At 45.1% G+C, this 22,488-nt stretch overlaps 1 protein-coding gene across 4 annotated transcripts in view; it reads right to left on the bottom strand.

Moving 5' to 3' along the window:
- NKAIN4 (sodium/potassium transporting ATPase interacting 4) overlaps positions 1 to 22,488 on the bottom strand; it is a gene marked incomplete at its 3' end in the record, with an annotated part of 125,508 nt that overhangs the window by 29,864 nt on the left and 73,156 nt on the right. For all 4 annotated transcript variants that reach the window (XM_081949829.1, XM_081949827.1, XM_081949826.1 and 1 more), the window contains exon 4: positions 12,494 to 12,691. In XM_081949829.1, the coding sequence (XP_081805955.1) occupies positions 12,494 to 12,691 (198 nt within the window). The remainder of the gene's footprint in view (positions 1 to 12,493; positions 12,692 to 22,488) is intronic.

Raw genomic sequence — 22,488 nt, forward strand, 5'->3', positions numbered from 1 at the left:
TCTGCTGCCAGCTCTGCTGGCGGACCACAACAGTCACGACGACACTGAAAAAAGTGGTTTATGACCATTTTTCACATTTACGACCATTGCAGCACCTCCATGGCCACATGATCAAAATTCAGATGCTTGGCAACTGGTTCATATTTACAACGGTTGCAGTGTCCTGGAGTCAGGTGATCACTTTTTGTGACTTTCTGACCTGCAAAGTCAATGCGGAGGCCGGATTCATTTAATAACAGTGTTCCTCACTTTACAACCACAGTGATTCAGTTAACAACTGTGGCAAGAAAGGTCTTCCAGCGGGGCAAAACTCACTTGTTAAAATGTTTCACTTAGCAACAGAAATGTTGGGCTCAATTGCGGTCGTGAAGTCGAGGAGTACCTGTATTCGAGCTGAGCCTGCCTGACCCCTTGAGACGAGAGCATCTTAGTCCTCGGAAGGGCCCCCCCAAAAAATGGATGCGTGAGAATAACAAAAGGAGGAGCAGGAAGGAAAAATAGAACCATGGTCTGAATTTCAAAGCCATAACATTGAATTGAATTAAAGTAAAGTAAATAGAACGAACATGATTGCTCCTGGTGGATTTAATTTCCTCTGTCAACAATTATGATTACATCTTGGTCCTTGCCTGGAGGGAATACCTCCAAGATTTCCCTGGGGCTCCAAGCTCTATACTGCTATATTAAAGGAATCTTGGATGTCATGCAACAAGGCCTTTTTTAGGTTTTTAATTTCATCGCCATCAGCCTGAGGTGCAGGAAAGTTTTATCCCCGAGAGAAAAACGTATTTGCAGTTTAGCTCCATCATGGTGGAGTCTCAGTTTTGATGATAAGTATGTAGGTGAATCTTTGATCAATCAGGGAATTTTATGTACAGGTAGCCCTTAACTGTTGTGGCCTGCCAGCAGCCAGCAGCCAGCAGAGCTGGAAGCAGATTCGGACAATGAGGAGGTTGGGGAGGAAGATGGGCCAGTCCTGGAGTCTGGGGAAGGCTCTGATGAGGGCTCTGTGTCGGAAGCAGAGAGGGAGCCAGAGCCATATGCCAGTTATCAGATACCTTCAGAATCAGACATCAGTGAGGCAGACGAACAGCTGGAGCCTGTTCCCAGTGTACGTATGTGCAGAGTTGCCAGACGAAGTGAACAGCTAAAGAACAGGGGTCGACTTGGAAGTGCGGCCACAGGTGGATGATGAATGGCCCCTCCCAGAGGGAATAAAAGAGGAGCGAAAGGGGAGTGGAGTTTGCAGGCCACCATTAGTTTGCTTAATTGGTTCGTGACTCTCTGAGACTCCTTGCCAGGTTTTTCAGATATTGGCATGGCAGCTCTTCAAGCCAGATAAGGTCTGTGACTGTAAATCCTCCCTTGAAAGACTTTGCTGGATGAGAATGAGCAGAATTCACAGTAAATTAATAAAAGAGTTTTTTGTCGGGACCAGGAGTTTGCTTCATACTCTTGGGAAGCCTCGGTCAGAACAGTAACTTAGAACAATCCCTAACCCTAACCCTAACCCTAACCCTAACCCTAACCCTAACCCTCTCTCTCTCTCTCTCTCTCTCTCTCTCTCTCTATCTATCTATCTATCTATCTATCTATCTATCATCTATCACCTATCTATCTACCTACCTACCTACCTACCTACCTACCTACCTACCTACCTACCTATGTATCTATCACCTCCTACCTATCATTTACCTATCTATCTATCTATCATCTATCTATCTATCATCTATCTATCCATCATCTATCTATCTATCATCTATCTATCTATCTATCTATCTATCTATCTATCTATCATCTATCTATCTATCTATCTATCTATCTATCATCTACCTACCTACCTACCTATCTATCATCTACCTATCTACCCACTCACCCACCCACCTACCTACCTATCATTATCTATCTATCTATCTATCTATCTATCTATCTATCTATCTATCTATCTATCTACCTATCTACCTATCTATCTACCTATTTATCATCTACCTACCTACCTATCATCTATCTATCTCTATCTATCTATCTATCTATCTATCTATCTATCTATCTATCTATCTATCTATCTATCGTCTACCTACCTACCTATCATCTACCTACCTACCTACCGACCTACCTACCTACCTATTATCTATCTATCTATCTATCTATCATCTATCTATCATCTACCTACCTACCTACCTACCTATCATCTACCTACCTACCTACCTACCTACCTACCGACCTACCTACCTATTATCTATCTATCTGTCTGTCTGTCTGTCTGTCTGTCTGTCTGTCATCTACCTACCTACCTATCTATCTATCATCTCCCTACCTACCTACCTATCATCTATCTATCTATCTATCTATCTATCTATCATCTACCTACCTACCTATCATCTACCTACCTACCGACCTACCTACCGACCTACCTACCTATTATCTATCTATCTATCTATCTATCTATCTATCTATCTATCTATCTATCCATCCATCCATCCATCCATCCATCCATCCATCCATCCATCCATCTATCTATCTATCTATCTATCTATCTGTCATCTACCTACCTACCTATCTATCTATCATCTCCCTACCTACCTACCTATTATCTATCTATCTATCTATCTATCTATCTATCTATCTATCTATCTATCTATCTATCTATCTATCTATCTATCTATCTATCTATCATCTATCTATCATCTATCTATCTATCTAGCATTGCTGGCTGCTTTTAATTCCTCCTGAATGTAAAACCTCCAAAAATGTTTAGAGAAGAGCTAGTGAGAAGATTTTCAGAAGTGCTTGGAAAGTTCTAAGGAACAATTGGCGAAGATGGAACTGTGGTACCCAGATGGGCCACCGGTAACCTTTTTTACCTTTGAAAATATATTTGCTAGAGGGCAAAGATTAAGGGTGAAAAGGCAACATATGGCAACAGATCGTGTTCCAGGTTTTTTTTTACTGTGTCATCTGCTGCAAATTGACACGAAGCGTATTTCTGCAAAGTTTCAATCTGTCATATGTTAGAGACGAATGGGAATAACCAAGACTTCCCTTCATAATAACGCAATTTCTTGGTGGATGTGTTTTTTTTAAAAAAGGCTTTAAAAATTGGATTCAAATAGATACTTTGATAGAGAGGATTTTAAAGATCCTTGTTCAGTTGGCAGGTCTGTGACTGTAAATCCTCCCTTGAAAGACTTTGGTGGATGTGAATAAGCAGAATTCACAGTCAATGAATAAAAGGGGGTTTGGTCGGGACCAGGAGTCTGCTTCATGTTCTGGAGAAGCTCAGAACATCGAGGCGTTTAATGATTGGGGGAAGAGGATTATAATAAATAATAACAAAGTCCTGCAAAGGAGAACCATGGTCAGAATCTTCAGGAAGGAGCAAAGGACCTTCCCATTACTGTCCGGAATCCCCCCCTCCCCCCCAGTGTCTGAAAGGACCATTAGACCCAGGAAGATATGTTGTCATTAGACCCAGTGTTAAATTTTTCAGTGTCAGGTTTCTGCGAGTCTGCTCTGCATCTGAGTTGAGAAGCAACAGATGTGCCAAGTCAACCCCCGAGCAGCTGTTGAGGCTGACTTAGGAAACGTGAAACTGGAAGCCACCTTGCAGGAAATTCCTTCCCCTGCAAATTACAGGCAGTCCTCGACTTACGACCACAGTGGAGCCCCAGATTTCTGTTGTTCAGTGAGGCGTTTGTTGAGTGACTTTTGCCCCCATTTGACAACCTTTCTTGGCTCCCGTTGTGAAGTGCAGTCACTGCCATTGTTAAGTGAGCAACCCGTCTGCTACTAAGTGAATGTGTCTCCCCCATCGACTTTGCCGGTCAGAAGGTCGCCAAGGGGGAATTACGTGACCTTGGGAGACAGAAATGGTCATAAATATGAACCAGTTGGCAAGTATCCGAATTTGGATCACGGCATCGTGAGGATGCAGTAAGAGTCATGCGGGTGTGAAAAACAGGTCAATTTTTCCGCGCCGTTGTAACTTTTGAACTGTCACTAAATGAACTGTTGTATGTTGAGGACTAGGAGCTTTTCCAGTTCATGCAATGCCTCAGGTGAGGGCCACACAAAAGGTAAAACAATGAGGTATGTTAGAACACAGAATGTTAACCATCTCCAACAACCTGGACGAATGAATCGCGTGCCTCTACATCAGAAGGTGCTGTAGAAATGGATATTTCAAAGGTGCCTTTTCAAAAGACATCTGGACTGTTTCCACTCCCCACCCCCACCCCCTACCCCATGAGGAGGAGGGGGAAGGAGGAGGAGGAAGAGGAGGAGAAGCAGATGCAGCAGAGGAAGGAGAAAGAGAAAAAGAGAAGGAGGAGAAGGAGAAGAAGAAGAAGAAGAGGAGGAGCAGAAGTAGATGCAGCAGAGGAAGGAGAAGGAGAAGAAGAGGAGGAGGAGGAGGAAGAGGAGGAGGAGCAGAAGCAGAAGAGGAAGGAGAAGGAGAAGAAAAGGAGGAGGAGCAGAACCAGAGGAAGGAGAAGGTGGAGAAGGAGAAGAAGGAGAAAGAAAAGGAGGAGAAGTAGTAGTAGTAGTAGTAGTAGTAGTTTGACTTCTCATCCTCTAAAAGCTTCATCAGTTCTGGCAGAATGATGGGGGCGATGGAAGGATTAGTTCTGGCAAGATGATTGGGTTCAGGGATGGAAAGACTGTGTTTCTTTGCAGGCATCTGGTTGTTAGCACTCTCCCTGGGAGCTCTTGAAACCACTTGGGGGTTTATCTGTGCCCTTGGGGTCACCTGAATCAGAGTGGAAATGGGGTGTGAAAACTTCTTGAAACCGCAGAAAGGATTGTGTTGTAGACAGAAGATAGGTCATATCCCTCCTCCTTTGTTGAGAGAGGTTTATCCAACATCTTCTTAAACACTTCCAATATTGGGAGCATTCAAAATTTCTGGAAGCAATTTCTGTTCCACTGATTAATTGTTCTCACTGTCAGGAAGTTTCTCTTCAGTTCTAAGTTGCTTCTTTCCTTGATTAGTTTCCACTTATTGCTTCTTGTTCTACCCTCAGGTGCCTTGGAGAATAGTTTGACTCCCTCTTCTTTGTGGCAACCCCTGAGATATTGGAACACTGCTATCATGTCTCCCCTAGTCCTTCTTTTCATTAAACTAGACATACCCAGTTCCTGCAACCGTTCTTCATATGTTTTAGTCTCCAGTCCCCTAATCCTCTTTGTTGCTCTTCTCTGCACTCTTTCTAGAGTCTCCACATCTTTTTTACATCGTGGCGACCAAAACATTTGTTCAACTTTAACAAAGATGGACACTTTTTATTCCTCTTTCAAACTAATGGTCCCCTCAATTGGATTTAATGGGGATTTAATGGGAAACGGACATAAAGGTAAGCTTAGATTGGTGAGAGTTTCACTAACACAATATTCGATTTAGTGTGAATTGCAAATGGGTACCAGGCGGCATTTAACGCAACCCCAACGATAGTGAATGCAAAGCAAGCATGTGTGAAATTGAGGCGAGCGCTCAAGGAGTAGTAGCTGAGGTTTTACACACTGCGTGTCTTCATGCGTGCAAAAGAGAAGAAAGGAAAATTCCATCAGAGGACAAAAGTGCAGGTTTTGTTTTGTCTTTTTTTAAAAAGTTTCAACTTGGAGCAAACGTTTGATATAATTAAATGTCACAAAATCCTCACAGCTGAACGAGAGCAAGATGTTGGATGCCTAAAATTTATGGGAGAATTGTTTTCTTTTTAAAATTTGGATGTCTATTAACTATTATATGACTTCATTAACCAGAAATGTATGTTTTACTGTAATGCTTCAATAATTAATATACAATGTGTGTGTGTGTGTGTATCTTATGTTTTAAATTTTTCATTGCCTATTTCTGTCAAGCTGGAATCAATTGCCATTTTTTTCTATGGGAACAGAAATTGAATGGTGTGAATTCAAATCATGCAATCATTTCGTGGGATTCATTAAGTGTGCAAATTGAGGCCTAGCAGTTGTCAGGCCTGGGAGGCATCTTGAGCCTTCGATCTTCAGGCCTGCCACATGCAGTCTGTGAGAAACTGGGAGGGGGGATTATATGGAGTAAGGAGCTATATATAGTCATAATAATATTCCTTTCTCTGAGAGTCAAGGACTTCTTTCCCTGCACCTTGAGGGGTGTGACTGGAAGGCATCACCAGTTTTGGATGGTGCTTGATTGGGCCATGTGACAGAAATGTGTGTGCTGGGCAGGGACTTGAACTTTTGTTTGGGTGGGGAAAACTTGGAAGCTTTCAGATTCAACTTTTCCCAGATGTGCCAATAGGACATCTCTTAATAAAATGGACCTTTGAGGAATTTCTAGCCTCCGAGTCTTCTTTCGTTGGGGGTGTTACTTGGGACCCTGACCCCTGTTATGTTCATTCTTACAAGGAGGGGGAAGAAGGGGAGGAGGAGAGGAGGAGGAGGAGATTATTCCTGAATTCACATATGTTTTGTACATAAGGGAGCTGCACATTTCTTGCAGCCTGCCAAACGTCTCAACTATTCTTACACATTTATATTTAGAGGCAAGGGATGCTTACAGCAGCAAGCTGATGGTGAAACCAACATAATCAGAGGCTGGCCTTAAGTCTGTCCACCCAATTTACATATGTATTTATCCCTGTAGGCAATTCTGTAGAGAGACAATTAAATACCCTGAACCAAAAAGGAGGACCTAGGAGCCTCCTAGGACCAAAAATTGGTCCCCCATGCTCCCCCCCCACCCATGCATATGTGCGTAACCCCCATTCCTGTGCATGTGACACACACACACACACCACGCATGCGGGCACATCTCCTGCATGTGCCCTGCCATCCCCCCCCCTCCGCACAAGCACAGACCCAAAATCAGCTGACTGGCGGGAGGCTTCTTTGCATGCACGGTGGAGCTGAGCTGGGCCAACTGCTCGCCTACCCACACAGGGGGCTCTGTGTACCACCTTTGGCACATGTGCCATCACAGGTATAGGGTTTCCTGCCTAAGCAGGGGGTTGTAGCAGAAGACCTCCAAGGTCGTTTCCAATTCTGTTATTCTATTCTATTCTATTCTATTCTATTCTATTCTGAGGTGGTATTCAGCAGGTTCTGACCAGTTCTGGAGAAGCGGTAGTGGAAATTTTGAGTAGTTCAGAGAACTGATAAATACCACCTCTGGCTGGCCTCGCCCCCATCTATTCTTTGCCTCCCGAGTCCCAGCTGATTGGGAGGGAATGGGGATTTTGCAGTTTCCTTCCCCTGCCACGCCAACCAAGCCACGCCCACCAAGCCATGCCCACAGAACCAGGAGTAAAAAATGTTGAATCCCACCATTGATTCTATTCTATTCTATTCTATTCTATTCTATCTTATTCTTTTCTACACCACTAATTGACGTGATGCAGCAGTTGTGAAAAATAAAAGACTTCAGAATGGAAGAGCTGGATAAACACAGATGGTGTGATACGGATGGCAATTTTTGAATCAGCTGCTTTTCTCTCCAAGAACAGAAGCCGGGCGTGAGGCGCGGCTGCGGAAATAACAAAGAGCATTGTTTTCAGGCAGAGTATGTTATTATTATTATAGCCTGAGGGAAGAAACATAGGAAGTTTAGCCTAATTGGATTGCCTCCCTCTTCCTCAGTTGCCTCTCTTCTACTCACCCATAAATATTTCAATTGGAAAGATTAGGGGAGACATGATAGCAGTGTTCCAATATCTCAGGGGTTGCCACAAAGAAGAGGGAGTCAAGCTATTCTCCAAGGCACCTGAGGGTAGAACAAGAAGCAATGGGTGGAAACTAATCAAGGAGAGAAGCAACTTAGAACTGAGGAGAAACTTCCTGACAGTGAGAACAATTAATCAGTGGAACAGAAGTTGCCTCCAGAAGTTGTGAATGCCCCAACACTGGAAGTCTTTAAGAAGATGTTGGATAGCCATTTGTCTGAAACGATATAGGATTCCTTCCTAGGCAGGGGGTTAGACTAGAAGACCTCTAAGGTCCCTTCCAACTCTGCTATTGTATTGTAAGAACCTGATGTATCTATCCTCAGGAAATGCTTCTAGAAGTAGATTGGGCTGGGAGGGGGTGTTTTTCTTAAGGGAGGGGCACTTTTAAAATAAGCTCTGCTTCTCTTAAGAGAAGGACCAGGGAAGGTGTGATAGAAGTCTTCCAATATTTGAGGGGCTGCCACAGAGAGGAGGGGGGTCAAGCTATTTTTCAAAGCACCCGAAGGCCAGACAAGGAATAATGGATGGAAACCGATCAAGGAGAGATTCAACCTGGAAATGAGGAGGAATTTTCTGACAGTGGGAACAATCAACCAATGGAAAAGAAGTTGCCTTTGGAAGTTGTGGGAGCTTCATCACTGGAAACTTTCAAGAAGAGACTGGACTGTCATCTGTCAGAAGTGGTGTTGGGTCTCCTGTTTGGGTGGGGAGTTGGACTAGATGACCTACAAGTTGCCTTCCAATTCTGTTATATATTATAATACTTCATTTTCTGTACAGAAGGGTACTGTCAAGGTTCCGACTGATGAACCCAACTGAGTCAGCATTCTGAGGTGATCAGGTTACTCAAAGAAGTGTTTTATTCAGTACATCATTTCAGAAAAGAATAACAGAGTTGGAAGGGACCATGGAGGTCTTCTAGTCCAACCCCCTGCTTAGCAGTGGCAGGTTTCAATTTTGTTTACTACTGGTTCGCTTGTTCTCTCTCTATCTCTCTGCTTCTGCACATGCGCATAAGCTTTTGTGCATGCGCAGAAGCGTTTGGGCAGGTGGGCAGAGCCTCCCGCCGCTGCTGCTACCGGTTCGCCTGATCCGGGCCGAACTGGGAGCAACCCACCACTGCTGCTTAGGCAGGAAACCCCACACCACTTCATTTCGCCATGCATGAAAGCAAAACCAGCTCTAACTATTTCCCGCGGTTATAGTATACTTAAAGGATAGATATTCCCTTCTCTCAGTGTCACAGGTCACATTGTCCAATTACTGCAGGTGTTCTGGCATCTTCCTGGCAACTCCTTCCAGTCTCTGGCCAACACCTGTTGAAATGACCTTGCTTCCCACGGGATGTTCTGTTGTTATTGTCTGGTCTGACTTTCCGAGCCTCTTCCTCCCCCACCCCATGTGAAAAACAAAAAAGATGGCTGCGACAGCCGAGAACTGTTTCGAAGTTGATAGGGACAAGAGACGGTGATTCTGTAGACATGGATTTAATCTGAGCTGGAAAAGGATCTATGAAACTCGGGAATTTGCTTACAGAGAGCAAATAGTTGGAAACTGTTTTAAGTCTCCACGGTCTCTGCTTGTTGGGTGATATGATAGCAGTGGTTCAACATCTCACAAAGGAGACGGGGTCAACTTATTCTCCAAAGCACCTGAAGGCAGGACGAGAAGCAATGGGTGGAAACTACCATATTTTTCAGAGTATAAGACACCACCTTTTTCCCGCAAAAAAGAGGGTGAAAATCTGGAGCCAGACGTCGTAATGACACAACGTGCGGTCTCGAAAGTCTGAGACCGCCGTTGATTCTTTTACCTGCTGCACGATCCATATGGACCTAAACCGTCCCGAAGAGACGGTGACAGGGAGACAAATCCTTGCTGGTCTCAGGGACACCGCAAAGTCCCTGATCGACCCAAGGCAAGTTCTCCAACCCGGCGGTAAACAGACCCCCAGGCTGACAAAGTCGGAGACGGCTCCGGAAGAGCATGATTGCCGAAAGAAATTTTTTTAAAAAGATAAATTAGTCCTTTAAGCAAAAGAAAATTTATCTTTATTGGACTGCTTTAGAAAGTTTTTTTTCCTCTTTTTCTATGTAACAACGTTTTGTGGATTGAAGTGATTGGAACGCTTCCCTTTTCTCCTCTTAAGTGAATGAATTGGTTTTTTCTCCTATTCTTTGCTACTTTATTTTTTTGGTTGATTTAAAACTTTTTTTACTTTAATAATCCTCCCTCTTATTGTTTATTAAATTTTATTAAAGACACTTAGAGATTTTTGTTTTCCTTAAATCTGATACGAATAAGAGAAAGTTGAATCTGCCATTCGGAAAAAAGAGGGTGAAAATCTGGGTGCATCTTATTCACAGAATACAGCATTTTTAGCCCCCCCCCCTTTTTTTTTTGCAAAAATGGCCATGCATAGCCTTTAGGAGGCTTCCAGAGTGCTCTTGGCGGCTGGGAAGCGCAAAAATGAGTGGAAAATGGGCCGTTTTTTGCTCTTTTGTGTCCCCCCAGCCCACAGGAGCACTCTATAAGCCTCCTAAAGGGTACACGTGGCCTTTTTGTTTTCCAAAAATTGGGCCCGTTTTCACGAAATACAGGCCATTTTGGGGTGGTCAGCAGAGTGCAAAAACCTTTTTAAAAATTTGCCTCTTCAAAATCTTGCTGCGTTTTATACTCTGGTGTGTCTTATACTCTGAAAAATACGGTAATCACGGAGAGAAGCAACTTAGAACTAAGGAGAAATTTCCTGACAGACCAATTAATCAGTGGAACATCTTGCCTCCAGAAGTTGTGGATGCTCCAACACCGGAGGTTTTTAAGAAGAGATTGGACAACCCTTTGTCTGAAATGGCGCAGGGTTTCCTGCCTGATCAGGGGGTTAGACTAGAAGACCTCCCACTGTCCCTTCCAATTCTGTTATTCTGTTTGTCAAAGAGGATTTCCTAACAGCAAGGGATACGGTGAAGTTTCGGGGAGCAAAAGACAATGCTTTGAGGTTGCATATCTGGAGCAAATAATTTTTGGTTTTGCTGAACAACAAGCAAAGAGAGCATCGAAAGCAATAAGATTTGACATGCCATATGGTTCCGCTGCTTGTAACAGATTAAAAAAAGCAACAACTCCAGAAACGATGAGCAGGCAGCCACCATAAAATACCACATTTAGCGAGCGTATCCTTGCTTTCTTCCCTTGTTTCGCCTGAGTCTACTAAATTTAAGATTCAAATTCATGCCCATCTACGCACTCTCTCTCTCACACACACGCACACATACACATACAGAGGAGAGCGAGAGTTGGGTATAGATATACCCAAACCTTTACTGGACTGGAAAGCATCAGCTTGCTAAATTATAGACAGTGAAACATGGTTTTAATAAATTAGTTGAGGGAAATGGTGCCCGTTATTCAGGGAGGCCTATTCAATACCAAAGGATGTTGTCACGTTAACAACATTGTTCAAGGAACACTGGTGAACATACTTCACTCCATGGGAAGGTTTCACTTAAAAAAAAGATATTGATAAGATCGATTGAGTCCAGAGGTGGGCAACAAAGATGGCGGACAGTCTGAGGAACAAAACATAATCAGGAGAGATTTGAGGAACTGAATATACAGATTAACTGAGTTGGAAGGGACCTTGTAGGACATCTAGTCCAACCCACAACCCAAGCATGGTTCCTGCCAGTTCTAACCTCTTCTATAGAAGAGGTTCCACAAATCTAGTGCCATTTAGAACCGGTTCCAGCTCCCTCCCCCGCCCGTCCGCACATCATCAAGATGAAGAGCGAGAGGAGGAATTCTGGGAGTTGAAGTCCACAAGTCTTAAAGCTATCAAGTTTGAACACCCCTGGGGTTTTTTTCTAAAGGGTTAGGAGTGCAAGGGTCTTGTAAACTGACAGCTTTAAGACTTGCGTGCTTCAATGCCAGAGTTCCTGAGCCAACATTTTGGTTGATAAGCAAGAGCGTTGTTAAGTGAGTTTCACCACCTTTTACAAGTCGGCCACGCCCACCCAGTCACATGACTGCCAAGCCACTCCCACTTGGCCACATGGCTGGCAAGCCACTCCCACCAAGTCACATGGCTGGCAAGCCACTCCCACCTGGTCACATGGCTGGCAAGCCACTCCCACAAAGCAGACCACACCTACAGAAGAGGTTCTAAAATATTTTGAAACCCACCACTGATGAGAAGTGAAACGTCTTCAAAGAAAAACCCCAGAAAGTCCAGTTGCCTCTTGAAAAAGCACCTTTGGGACACGGGGAATATAGGCTATACACATCACCCTAACACCACCAGTAGGGCTCATTAATTAATTAATTAATTTGATAGACAGACAGACAGACAGACAGACAGACAGACAGACGATAGGAGTGTTTTCTGTCTACACTGGTAGATCTTTTTTTCCCCATCAATTTTCCTCTTGACCTTGGGAGTGGTGTGATGGCCTAGAGATGGAGCTCTCTCGCCTCACGATCAGGAGGCCGTGAGTTTGATCCTAGGTAGAGGCTAGATATTTCTTTCTCTGGGCACAATGAGAGTATATCTGCTGAACAAAACTCTGCATTGGTGACAGGGAGGGCATCCGGCCATTAAAACACTCTGCTAGCTCCATTCACTTGCCCAGATTCCACCCTGCAAGGGATTATGGGGTCGTTAAAAGATGATGATGATGATGATGGTGAATTTTCCTCTTGAGGTTAAATTCCTTCGAGCAGAGAGCATCTCCTACACCCAGGAGCTGCTTCTCCAATGCATCGTAAGTCAAGAACCCAAAGGGTCTACTCACCGCCACCAGAATCTGCAGGGCGCTGTGCATGACTTCGATGTAACGGTACTCCAACGCGCAACCGATGACCGAGACGTACGAATGGCTGTCCAGACCTTTGATGCTGATCATGGGTGTCTCCTTCCTTACGCAACCTGGCCCGTTCTCACTCCACCACGACTGGTGTTGGGAGATGTTAAACGTCAAAAGTTCACTGTCCTGAGAAGGGGAAAGTGAAAATTCCAATCAATCATGCCTTTTTCAACTAGAGCTGGAGATTTCGCACGTTGTCCGGGCTTTTCTTGCACAATGCAAAGCGATCTGTATATAGAGACACCAAATGGGTTCGTTCATTGGGCTGAGACATTTTAAAACCCCTGTTTGTTGAATGATATCAATGACTGGGGTCACTTGGGTGTGGAAGTTACACACAAGGCCAGTGTAGTACATTCAACTAGAAATCAAATAAACCGTGTGAGAGTTAGGGTGATGTGTAAAGTCTAAATTTCCCATTCTGTCTGGGAAATTTCGGAAAACTGAAGTCATTATTTAGGTGGGACTAGAACTCACCGTCTCCTGGTGATTGGCCCTAAGTCACCCAGCCGGCTTTCATGCCTAAAGTGGTATTAGAACTCAATGTCTCCTGGTGATTGGCCCTAAGTCACCCATCCGGCTTTCATGCCTAGAGTGGGACTAGAACTCACTGTCTCCTGGTGATTGGCCCAAAGTCACCCAGCCGGCTTTCATGCCTAAATTGGGATTAGAACTCACTGCCTCCTGGTGATTGGCCCTAAGTCACCCATCCGGCTTTCATGCCTAGAGTGGGACTAGAACTCACCGTCTCCTGGTGATTGGCCCTAAGTCACCCAGCCGGCTTTCATGCCTAAATTGGGATTAGAACTCACTGCCTCCTGGTGATTGGCCCTAAGTCACCCATCCGGCTTTCATGCCTAGAGTGGGACTAGAACTCACTGTCTCCTGGTGATTGGCACAAAGTCACCCATCCGGCTTTCATGCCTAGAGTGGGACTAGAACTCACTGTCTCCTGGTGATTGGCACAAAGCAGTGGCGGGATTCAAAAAAATTTACTACCGGTTCTGTGGGCATGGCTTGGTGAACATGGTGTGGCTTGGTGGGCATGGCAGGGGAAGGATACTGCAAAATCCCCATTTCCTCCTGATCAGCTGGGACTCGGGAGGCAAAGAATAGATGGGGGCGGGGCCAATCAGAGGTGGTATTTACCAATTCTCCGAATTACTCAAAAGTTTCTGCTATTGGTTCTCCAGAACTGGCCAGAAACTGCTGAATACCACCTCTGGCCCAAAGACACCCAGCTGCCTTTCATGCCTACATTGGGATTAGAACTCACTTTCTCCTGGTGATTGGGCCAAAGCCACGCCCACGAAGCCACGCCCACAGAACCGGTAGTAAAGAAATTTGAATCCCACCACTGAGAGAGAGAGAGAGAGAGAGAGAGAGAGAGAGAGAGAGACAGACAGACAGACAGACAGACAGACAGACAGAATTCCTATTAGATTTTATTTCTTAATTTTCCTTGTGGTTGGACCATATGTTATAAATAGCATTTTTGTTTACTTGAACAAGCCATATTTGGTTAAGATGACACAACATGCTAAATCCATAAATTATTATTCACAAACCACGAAGACCAGGTTTACACATAACCCCAAGCACAAACCCAAACCACCACAGTATGATTGGGTAAACATTTACAGCAATAAGACAAAATTAGCCCCATCTGCCCTATTAAAATTAGCCTGCCTGTGTGCTAAGTTAGGATGACAAAGAAAAGGATTGTGTTTCTGTATTTACCTCCTGAAACTGGCTTTGTATGCACAGGAAAAGTTGACCTGGGAAAGCATTCACATAGGGCTAGTCTGGATGAGGCCACATTTCTCCTTAAGGAACAATCTGGGGATGCTCCTGGATCAGCCATTAATGCTGGACAAAGACATAACATCCATTGCAGGTAGGAGAACATCTTTGTCAGCTTGAGCCAACAGTGCCAGTGGAACAGCCAAGGACACACTAGACTAGATTAGATTAGATAAGAGAAGAACAGAAATTGGAAGGGACCTTGGAGGTCTTCTAGTCCAACCTCCTGCCCAGGCAGGAAACCCTATACAGTTTCAGACAAATGGCTATCCAGCATCTTCTTAAAGACTTCCAGTGTTGGGGCATTCACAACTTCTGGAGGCAACTTCTGTTCCACTGATTAATTGTTCTAACTGTCAGGAAGTTTCTCCTCAGTTCTAAGTTGCTTCTCTCCTTGATTAGTTTCCACCCATTGCTTCTTGTTCTGTCCCCAGGTGCCTTGGAGAATAGCTTGACTCCCTCTTCTTTGTGGCAACCCCTGAGATATTGGAACAATGCTATCATGTCTCCCCTAGTCCTTCTTTCTCTTAAGCTAAACATACCCAGTTCCTGCAACCGTTCTTCATATGTTTTAGCCGCCAGTCCCCTAGTCCTCTTTGTTGCTCTTCTTTGCACTCTTTCTAGAGTCTCCACATCTTTTCTACATCCTGGCGACCAAAACTGAATGTAAATCTGAATGAGAGCAGCTACTCAATCCACATTCAATTTTAATCCATGACAATAGGAGATTTTATTTTATTTTTATTTATTGTATGTATTTATATCCTGCCTTGATTATGCCTAAAATCCCTTCCTCCTATTTTCCAGACAAAAGCCCTGTGAGGCGAATTGGTATGAGAGCTAGTTGGATAATGAAACCTCTGCAGGAAAACCAACAAGCTCAGAGAGCAGCAAGGACTCTACACTCCTCCTCTCCATAGCACTCACCCCCTGCTAGTACTGATGATGTTACCTAGTTTGGTAAAGAAATATCTGTAAGAAAGCAATCAATTCAGAGAGTACCACAGTCGTCCTCCTCCTCCATTGTAGCACTGATGGTGTTACCTAGTTGGGTAATGAAACGTCTGCAAGCAAACAACCAAGCTCAGAAGGCAATAGGGACACTACAGTTCAATCCCAAACTACAAATATTAGCCTCCTTTGAGTTCAAGATATGCAAAGGCCAGTGAAAAGGCAGTAAAAAGTGGCAAGTGGTCTAGAATGGAATATTTGTCAAAAGAAGAAGAAATGGCTCTATTGAAGATCGTGTTTTCTGACGGTTCTGTTGCATGGGAGAGAGTTAGGAGAAATTTGGCTGTAAGTTGAATGCGGTCATCATGCAGAAAGAATGAGAATGGAATCACAAAGCCAGCATTTGAGAAAACAGCAAATGTGTAAAGAGGAAAGTAACTAAGTGTGACCAGACAAGAGGGCATTGGTAAGAATCCCCAAAAGAGAGAGGTGAGAACTTCAAAAAAATAAATGAAATTGTTTTTAGGGATATGATATAGCAAAACAATGGGGATTGGCCCAAAGTCACCCAGCCAGCTTTCATGCCTTAAGGTGGAACTAGAACTCACTTTCTCCTGGATATTGGCCCAAAGTCACCCAGCTGGCTTTCCGAGCTAAGGGAGCACTCGAGCTCATCGTCCCCTGCTTTTTAGCCTTAACCACCAGACCAAACTGGCTCCAACATATGGACGCTCTTCAATGGAAAACGTGCCAGCCTGCTCCCTTTCGCATAGCCACGTTGCCGATAATAGGCTCAAGGGAATCTAAGAAACAACGACCAAGCCCGTCCATCTGCAGACTGAACAAGCCCAACCTTAAAACCCGTGAAAGGATTATACATCTGATTAATGCATCTGATTATTTTCCTGCCTAACACGTACACAGTGAGGGTTACTCCAGGCGAGGCGTCCCCCTTTGGGGAATTGCAATGCAAATATTTCTCCTTTTGCAGGGCCAGACGGAAGGGGCCGCGAGGCAGATGGGCTTCCATGCTCAATAGCATCCCTTCATTATCAAAGAAAGCCATGGTAATCCTGTCCCTTCAGATGGATTCAGCCTGGGGAGGCCGGATCTGAGAAGAGCTTGAAGGCAGAATAGTTTTGCATGTTTTAAGAGGTGAAAATGTATGATTAACCAGGAGGAAGAGAAAGAGTCTTTATATTTCTAAATCTTTTGGCTCTAGGTTTTGAGCAGCCATGCCTCACTGAGCTATCAAGAAAATTGCAGGTATTAATAACAAGGTTGGAAGGGATCTTGGAGGTCTTCTAGTCCAACCCTCTGCTCAAGCAGGAGACCCTATACCAGGGAGGGCAAACCTTTTAGACACTGAGTGCCCAAACTGCGCGTGTGCATGCCCAAACTGAAAGGTGCGTGCGCATGCACAAAGACATGCATGCATGGGCACGTAGGCATATGCATGCGCAGATACATGGACACACAAATGCGTAGACAAGCGCACATGCACAGCAAAGACCCAAAGACCAGCTGGCCGGCGGGAGGCCAGGCATCCCAACACCGGCAGCGGAGCAAGAAGTAAGATCTTTTTCTTTTGTTCCCTTCTTGGCAGGGAAACAGAATCTCACGAAAGAAATGCCACAGAGAGCTGACCTGGGGGCGACAACACGCGTGCCACCTCTGGCACATGTGCTATAGGTTTCCCATCACGGCCGTATACCCTGAACTTTTTCAGACCAAAATGGTAGGATGCTGCTGCCAATGAATGGAATGGAATGGAGTGGAGTGGAGTGGAGTGGAGTGGAGTGGAGTGGAGTGGAGTAGAGTAGAGTAGAGTAGAATTCTTTATTGGCCAAGTGTGACTGGACACATAAGTAATTGGTCTTTGGTGCATATGCTCTCAGTGTACATAAAAGAAAAGATACATTCGTCACAGATCATTAAGGTACAACACTTAATGATAGTCATAGGGTACAAATAAGCACTCAAATCATACTAGGAAACAATCAATATAAATGGTAAGGGTACAAGCAACAAAGTTATAGTCATATAGTCATAAGTGGGGGGAGATGAGTGATAGGAACAATGAGAAGATTAATAGTAATAGTAATGCAGACTTAGTAAATAGTTTGACAGTGGTGAGGGAATTAGTTGTTTAGCAGAGTGATGGCATTCGGGGAAAAACTATCCTTGTGTCTAGTTGTTCTGGTGTGCAGTGCCCTATAGCGTCGTTTTGAGGGTAGGAGTTGAAACAATTTATGTCCAGGATGTGAAGGGTCTGTAAATATTTTCACAGCCCTCTTTTTGACTTCTGCAATGTACAGGTCCTCTATGATCACTATTTATTAAATTTATATGCTGCCCTATCTCGCTCTCCGAAGCAATGCAGGTGGTCCTTGACGTACGGCCATAATTCAGCCCAAAATTTCTGTTGCTAAGTGAGATAGTTGTTGAGTGAGCTTTGCCTCCTTTTACGAGCTTCCTTGGCATGGTTGTTATGTGAATCACTGCGGTTGTTAAGTGGGTAAAATGGTTCTGATCTCCCCACTGACTTTGCTTGTCAGAAGATCAGAAAAGGGCACTACATGACCCAGGGATACGGCAATTGTCATAAGTACGTGCCAGTTGCCAAGGCATCCAAATTTTGATCACATGACCCCAGGGATGCTACAATGGTCCTAGGTGTGAAAAATGGTCACAAGTCACTTTTTTTTCAGTGCCTTCGAGACTTTGAATGGTCACTAAACCAATGGTTGCCTATACAGGACTTCTAGCACTGATGATGTTGCCCAGTTGGGTAATGAAACGTCTGCAACTTCAGGGTGATTATCTGAGTTTCGGATGGTTCCTAGGTTTTAGCAGATCACGGAGGGGTTGCAACAGGTAAAGAAAGGGTTCAAGAAGGCTACAGTGGAGTACTCCAACCTTTGTGGCTTTGCGGACTGATGGAGAAGGAGAGAGGGGAATGGTTCTGTGCAAGCTGGCGGTATTGTGGTCTGCCGGCGGCCTGTGGAGCTGGTAGCAGAGTCGGACAATGAGGAGGTTGGGGAGGAACATGGGCCGGTCTTGGAGAAGGCTCGGACGAGGGGTCTGCATCGGAGGCAGAGAGGGGGCCCAGGCCATCTGGTACTTATGTGCTGCCTCCAGAGTCTGACATCAGTGAGGCAGAAGAACAGTGGGAGCCTGTTCCCAGTGTGCGCATGCACAGAGCTTCCAAAAGACAAGAACAGTTAAGACAAAAAGGGCGACTTGGGAGTAAGGCTTGGAGATGATAGGCCCCCTTCCATAAGACATAAAAGAGGAGCAAACTGGACGTTGCAGGAAGCAATTAGTTCATCTAGTCGGTTCAAACTATGAGAAATCCTGTTCGACTCTGCCCTACATTTGCAAAACTAATGGACAATTAGGTCTCTGGCAGCGTTTCAAGGGAGATAAAGGTGGGCGCTTATCAACATTACCCTGAAAGACTGTGTCAACTCGAGCAGGCGTCTGTCGGAATCTTCACAGAATGTTTGTGAGTCATTACGGGCTGTGAATGACCATAATTCACAGCGATCTAAATAAAAGAGAGTTTTTGGGACTACGTTTGTGATTTATGCATTCTCAAGAAGCCTAGATCAAAACATGCATACCCCGGTGCAGCTGCATTTGTGGAAGCAGCAGGCATGCATGCATGCCACTCACACAAGTAGAGCATGCGCGCATTCACTGGTCCACTGCTTGAGAGAGTGGGGATACCTACATGCTCGCCCACCACGTCCGTGGCCCGAACAGTTTACAACCCATAGTGGGGCACATCCCAGGCGCTGTGGGTCCCCTGGACTGGAGGGGTTTTGAAAGAGAGGAAAGTCAGTGGCTGAGTGACAGGTGTCTAACTTCAATACAATACAATAGTAGAGTTGGAAGGGACCTTGGAGGTCTTCTAGTCCAACCCCCTGCCTAGGCAGGAAACCTATACCGTTTCAGGCAAATGGCTATCCAACATCTTCTTAAAGACTTCCAGTGTTGGGGCATTCACAACTTCTGGAGGCAACTTCTGTTCCACTGATTCATTGTTCTAACTGTCAGGAAGTTTCTCCTCAGTTCTAAGTTGCTTCTCTCCTTGATTAGTTTCCACCCATTGCTTCTTGTTCTACCCTCAGGTGCCTTGGAGAATAGTTTGACTCCCTCTTCTTTGTGGCAACCCCTGAGATATTGGAACACTGCTATCATGTCTCCCCTAGTCCTTCTTTCTATTAAACTAGACGTACCCAGTTCCTGCAACCGTTCTTCATATGTTTTAGCCTCCAGTCCCCTAATCCTCTTTCTTGCTCTTCTCTGCACTCTTTCTAGAGTCTCCACATCTTTTTTACATTGTGGCGACCAGAACTGAATGCAGTATTCCAAGTGTGGCCTTACCAAGGCATTATAAAGCGGCATCCACACTTCACGTGATCTTGATTCTATCCCTCTGTTGATGCAGCCTAGGACTGCGTTGGCTTTTTTGGCAGCTGCTGCACACGGCTGGCTCATATTTAAATGGTTGTCCACTAGGACTCCAAGATCCCTTTCACAGTTACTACTACTGAGCAAGGTATCACCTATACTGCACCTGTGCATTCCATTTTTGTTGCCTAAATGTAGAACCTTACTCTTTTCACCATTGAATTTCATTTTATTAGATAGTGCCCAATGTTCAAGTTTGTCAAGATCCTTCTGTATCTTAAGCCTATCTTCTGGAGTGTTGGCTATTCCTGCCAGCTTGGTGTCATCTGCAAATTTGATGAGTTCCCCATTTATTCCCTCATCCAAATCATTCAGAAACAGGAATATGTCATACAAAGAAATAAGGTAAGGCCTCGCCTGTGAGTTTGGTCCTATAAAAGCAGCCAACCAGGAGCCCTGGTGGTGCCTTGGTTAGACTGCAGTACAGATGGTCCTCGACTTACAACGATTCATTTAGTGACTGTTCAAACGTAGAACAGCGCTGAAATAAGTGATTTTATGATCAATTTTCACACTTACGACCTTTGTAACATCCCCATGATCAAAATTCGGACGCTTGGCAACAGGTTCATACTTATAACCGTTCATGCAATCGATTGCCTTTGGCAACCTTTTGACAAGCAAAATGAAGAGGGAAGCCAGGTTCACTTAACAACTGGGGCAAAAAAAAAGCCATAAAAATGGGGCAAAACTCACTTAACAAATGCCTTGCTTAACAAGAGACATTTTTGACAATCGGGGTCGTAAATCTGTATTGCAGGCAAACTCTGCCCACAGTCAGGAGTTCGATCCTGATGGGCTCCAGATTGACTCAGCCTTTTGTCTTTCCGAGGTCGGTAAAATGAGGAACCACGTTGCTGGGGGCAATATGAAAATTATGCTTACGTTGTAAACCACCCAGAGATAACGTAAAGTGCTATGGGGCGGTATATAATCCTAAGAGCTGTTGCTATTATACTAATCCTGTTGTTGTTTTTTAAGGAGAATGGTAGCCAGATATGTTTCAGGAAGGGGGAGGGAATGAATTATATCCCCCCCCCGTTGGAGTCCGCAGAGAGAGCCGCTGATCCTCATTTGCTGCCTCTCTCATCCATAATTCCACCTCTTTTCAACTGGGTCCCGGTGTCCAGATGGGATCACGGACACAATCTGGAGCTAGCAGTAGTAGAAGCCATAGTAATGAGCATCCCCAAGGGAGAATTGCATTGCTTTGCAGAAGTCCCATCCTAACACTCAGAACAGGAGGTAAATCAGGGATGTCAAACTGGATTTCTTTGACGGTCAGCATTGTAGTTCTCCGCAGGCTGGCAGGGAGGTGGGGGAGTGGGGAAGGACAGATACCTTCTGCAGCACCCTGCTGGGCAAAATGAGGCAGGGTGTGTGTCCACGTGCACCCCTTTGCGCCACGTTTTTGCCCTCCTGCCTCCTGCAGCACTCTGCCAGGTAAGTGCAGGGCCCGCACGAAGGCTCTGGGAGCGCAACAACCGGGCCCCCTGAAAGTTTTGGAAGTGGACAAACATTTAAATATGAGCCAGCGGTGTGCAGCAGCTTCCAAAAAAGCCAACACAGTTCTAGGATACATAAATAGAGGAATAGAATCAAGATCACGTGAAGTGTTAATACCACCTTATAAGCCTTGGTAAGGCCACACTTAGAATACTGCATTCAGTTTTGGTCGCCATGATGTAAAAAAGATGTGGAGACTCTAGAAAGAGTGCAGAGAAGAGCAACAAAGATGATCAGGGGACTGGAGGCTAAAACATATGAAGAACGGTTGCAGGAACTGGGTATGTCCAGTTTAATAGAAAGAAGGACTAGGGGAGACATGATAGCAGTCTTCCAATATCTCAGGGGTTGCCACAAAGAAGAGGGAGTCAAACTATTCTCCAAGGCACCTGAGGGTAGAACAAGAAGCAAAGGGTGGAAACTAATCAAGGAGAGAAGCAACTTAGAACTGAGGAGAAATTTCCTGACACTTAGAACAATTATTCCGTGGAACAGAAGTTGCCTCCAGAAGTTGTAAATGCCCCAACACTGGAAGTCTTTAAGAAGATGTTGGATAGCCATTTGTCTGAAACGGTATAGGGTTTCCTGCCTAGGCAGGGGGTTGGACTAGAAGACCTCCAAGGTCCCTTCCAACTCTGCTATTGTATTGTAAGTCCAGAAATGGGCCCGTTTCTGGTCTGCCAAGGGCCTCTGGAACCTGGGGGAGGTTGTGGTGCAGGAGGCCTAGTAGGCCACGGCCTCCAGAGCCCAGGGGAGATCGTTTTCACCCTCTTGGAGGCTTGCAGAAAGCCTCCGGAGCCTGAGGAGGGCAAAAAATGGGCCTCCTGGAAGTTCCAGAAGTTAGAAACGGGCTGTTTTTGCTCTCCCAGAGGCTTGAGGATAGCATCTGGAGCCTGGTGAGGACGCAAAACGGACCTCTGGAACAGTAGTGGGTTGCAGGCGGTACGCCCCAGTACGGGCATACCGGAGCCTGCCCGGAGCACCGGATATCGTTCCAGTACGGTGCTCTGGAGGGCCCACCTGCACGCCCGAGATCCTTACCTGTCTTTTAAGTCTTCGGCGCTTCCACGCACACTCATGGCACGTACAGTACCTGCGCGATGCTCCGCTGAGCAGCTGGAGCATTGCAGAGGCTCACGGAGGCGCTAAGATGCATGCGTGCGCTGCACGCATCCATTTGGACG

This window comes from Natrix helvetica, assembly GCF_964273705.1.
Source record: "Natrix helvetica genome assembly, chromosome: 3".
Classification (NCBI taxonomy): domain Eukaryota; kingdom Metazoa; phylum Chordata; class Lepidosauria; order Squamata; family Natricidae; genus Natrix; species Natrix helvetica.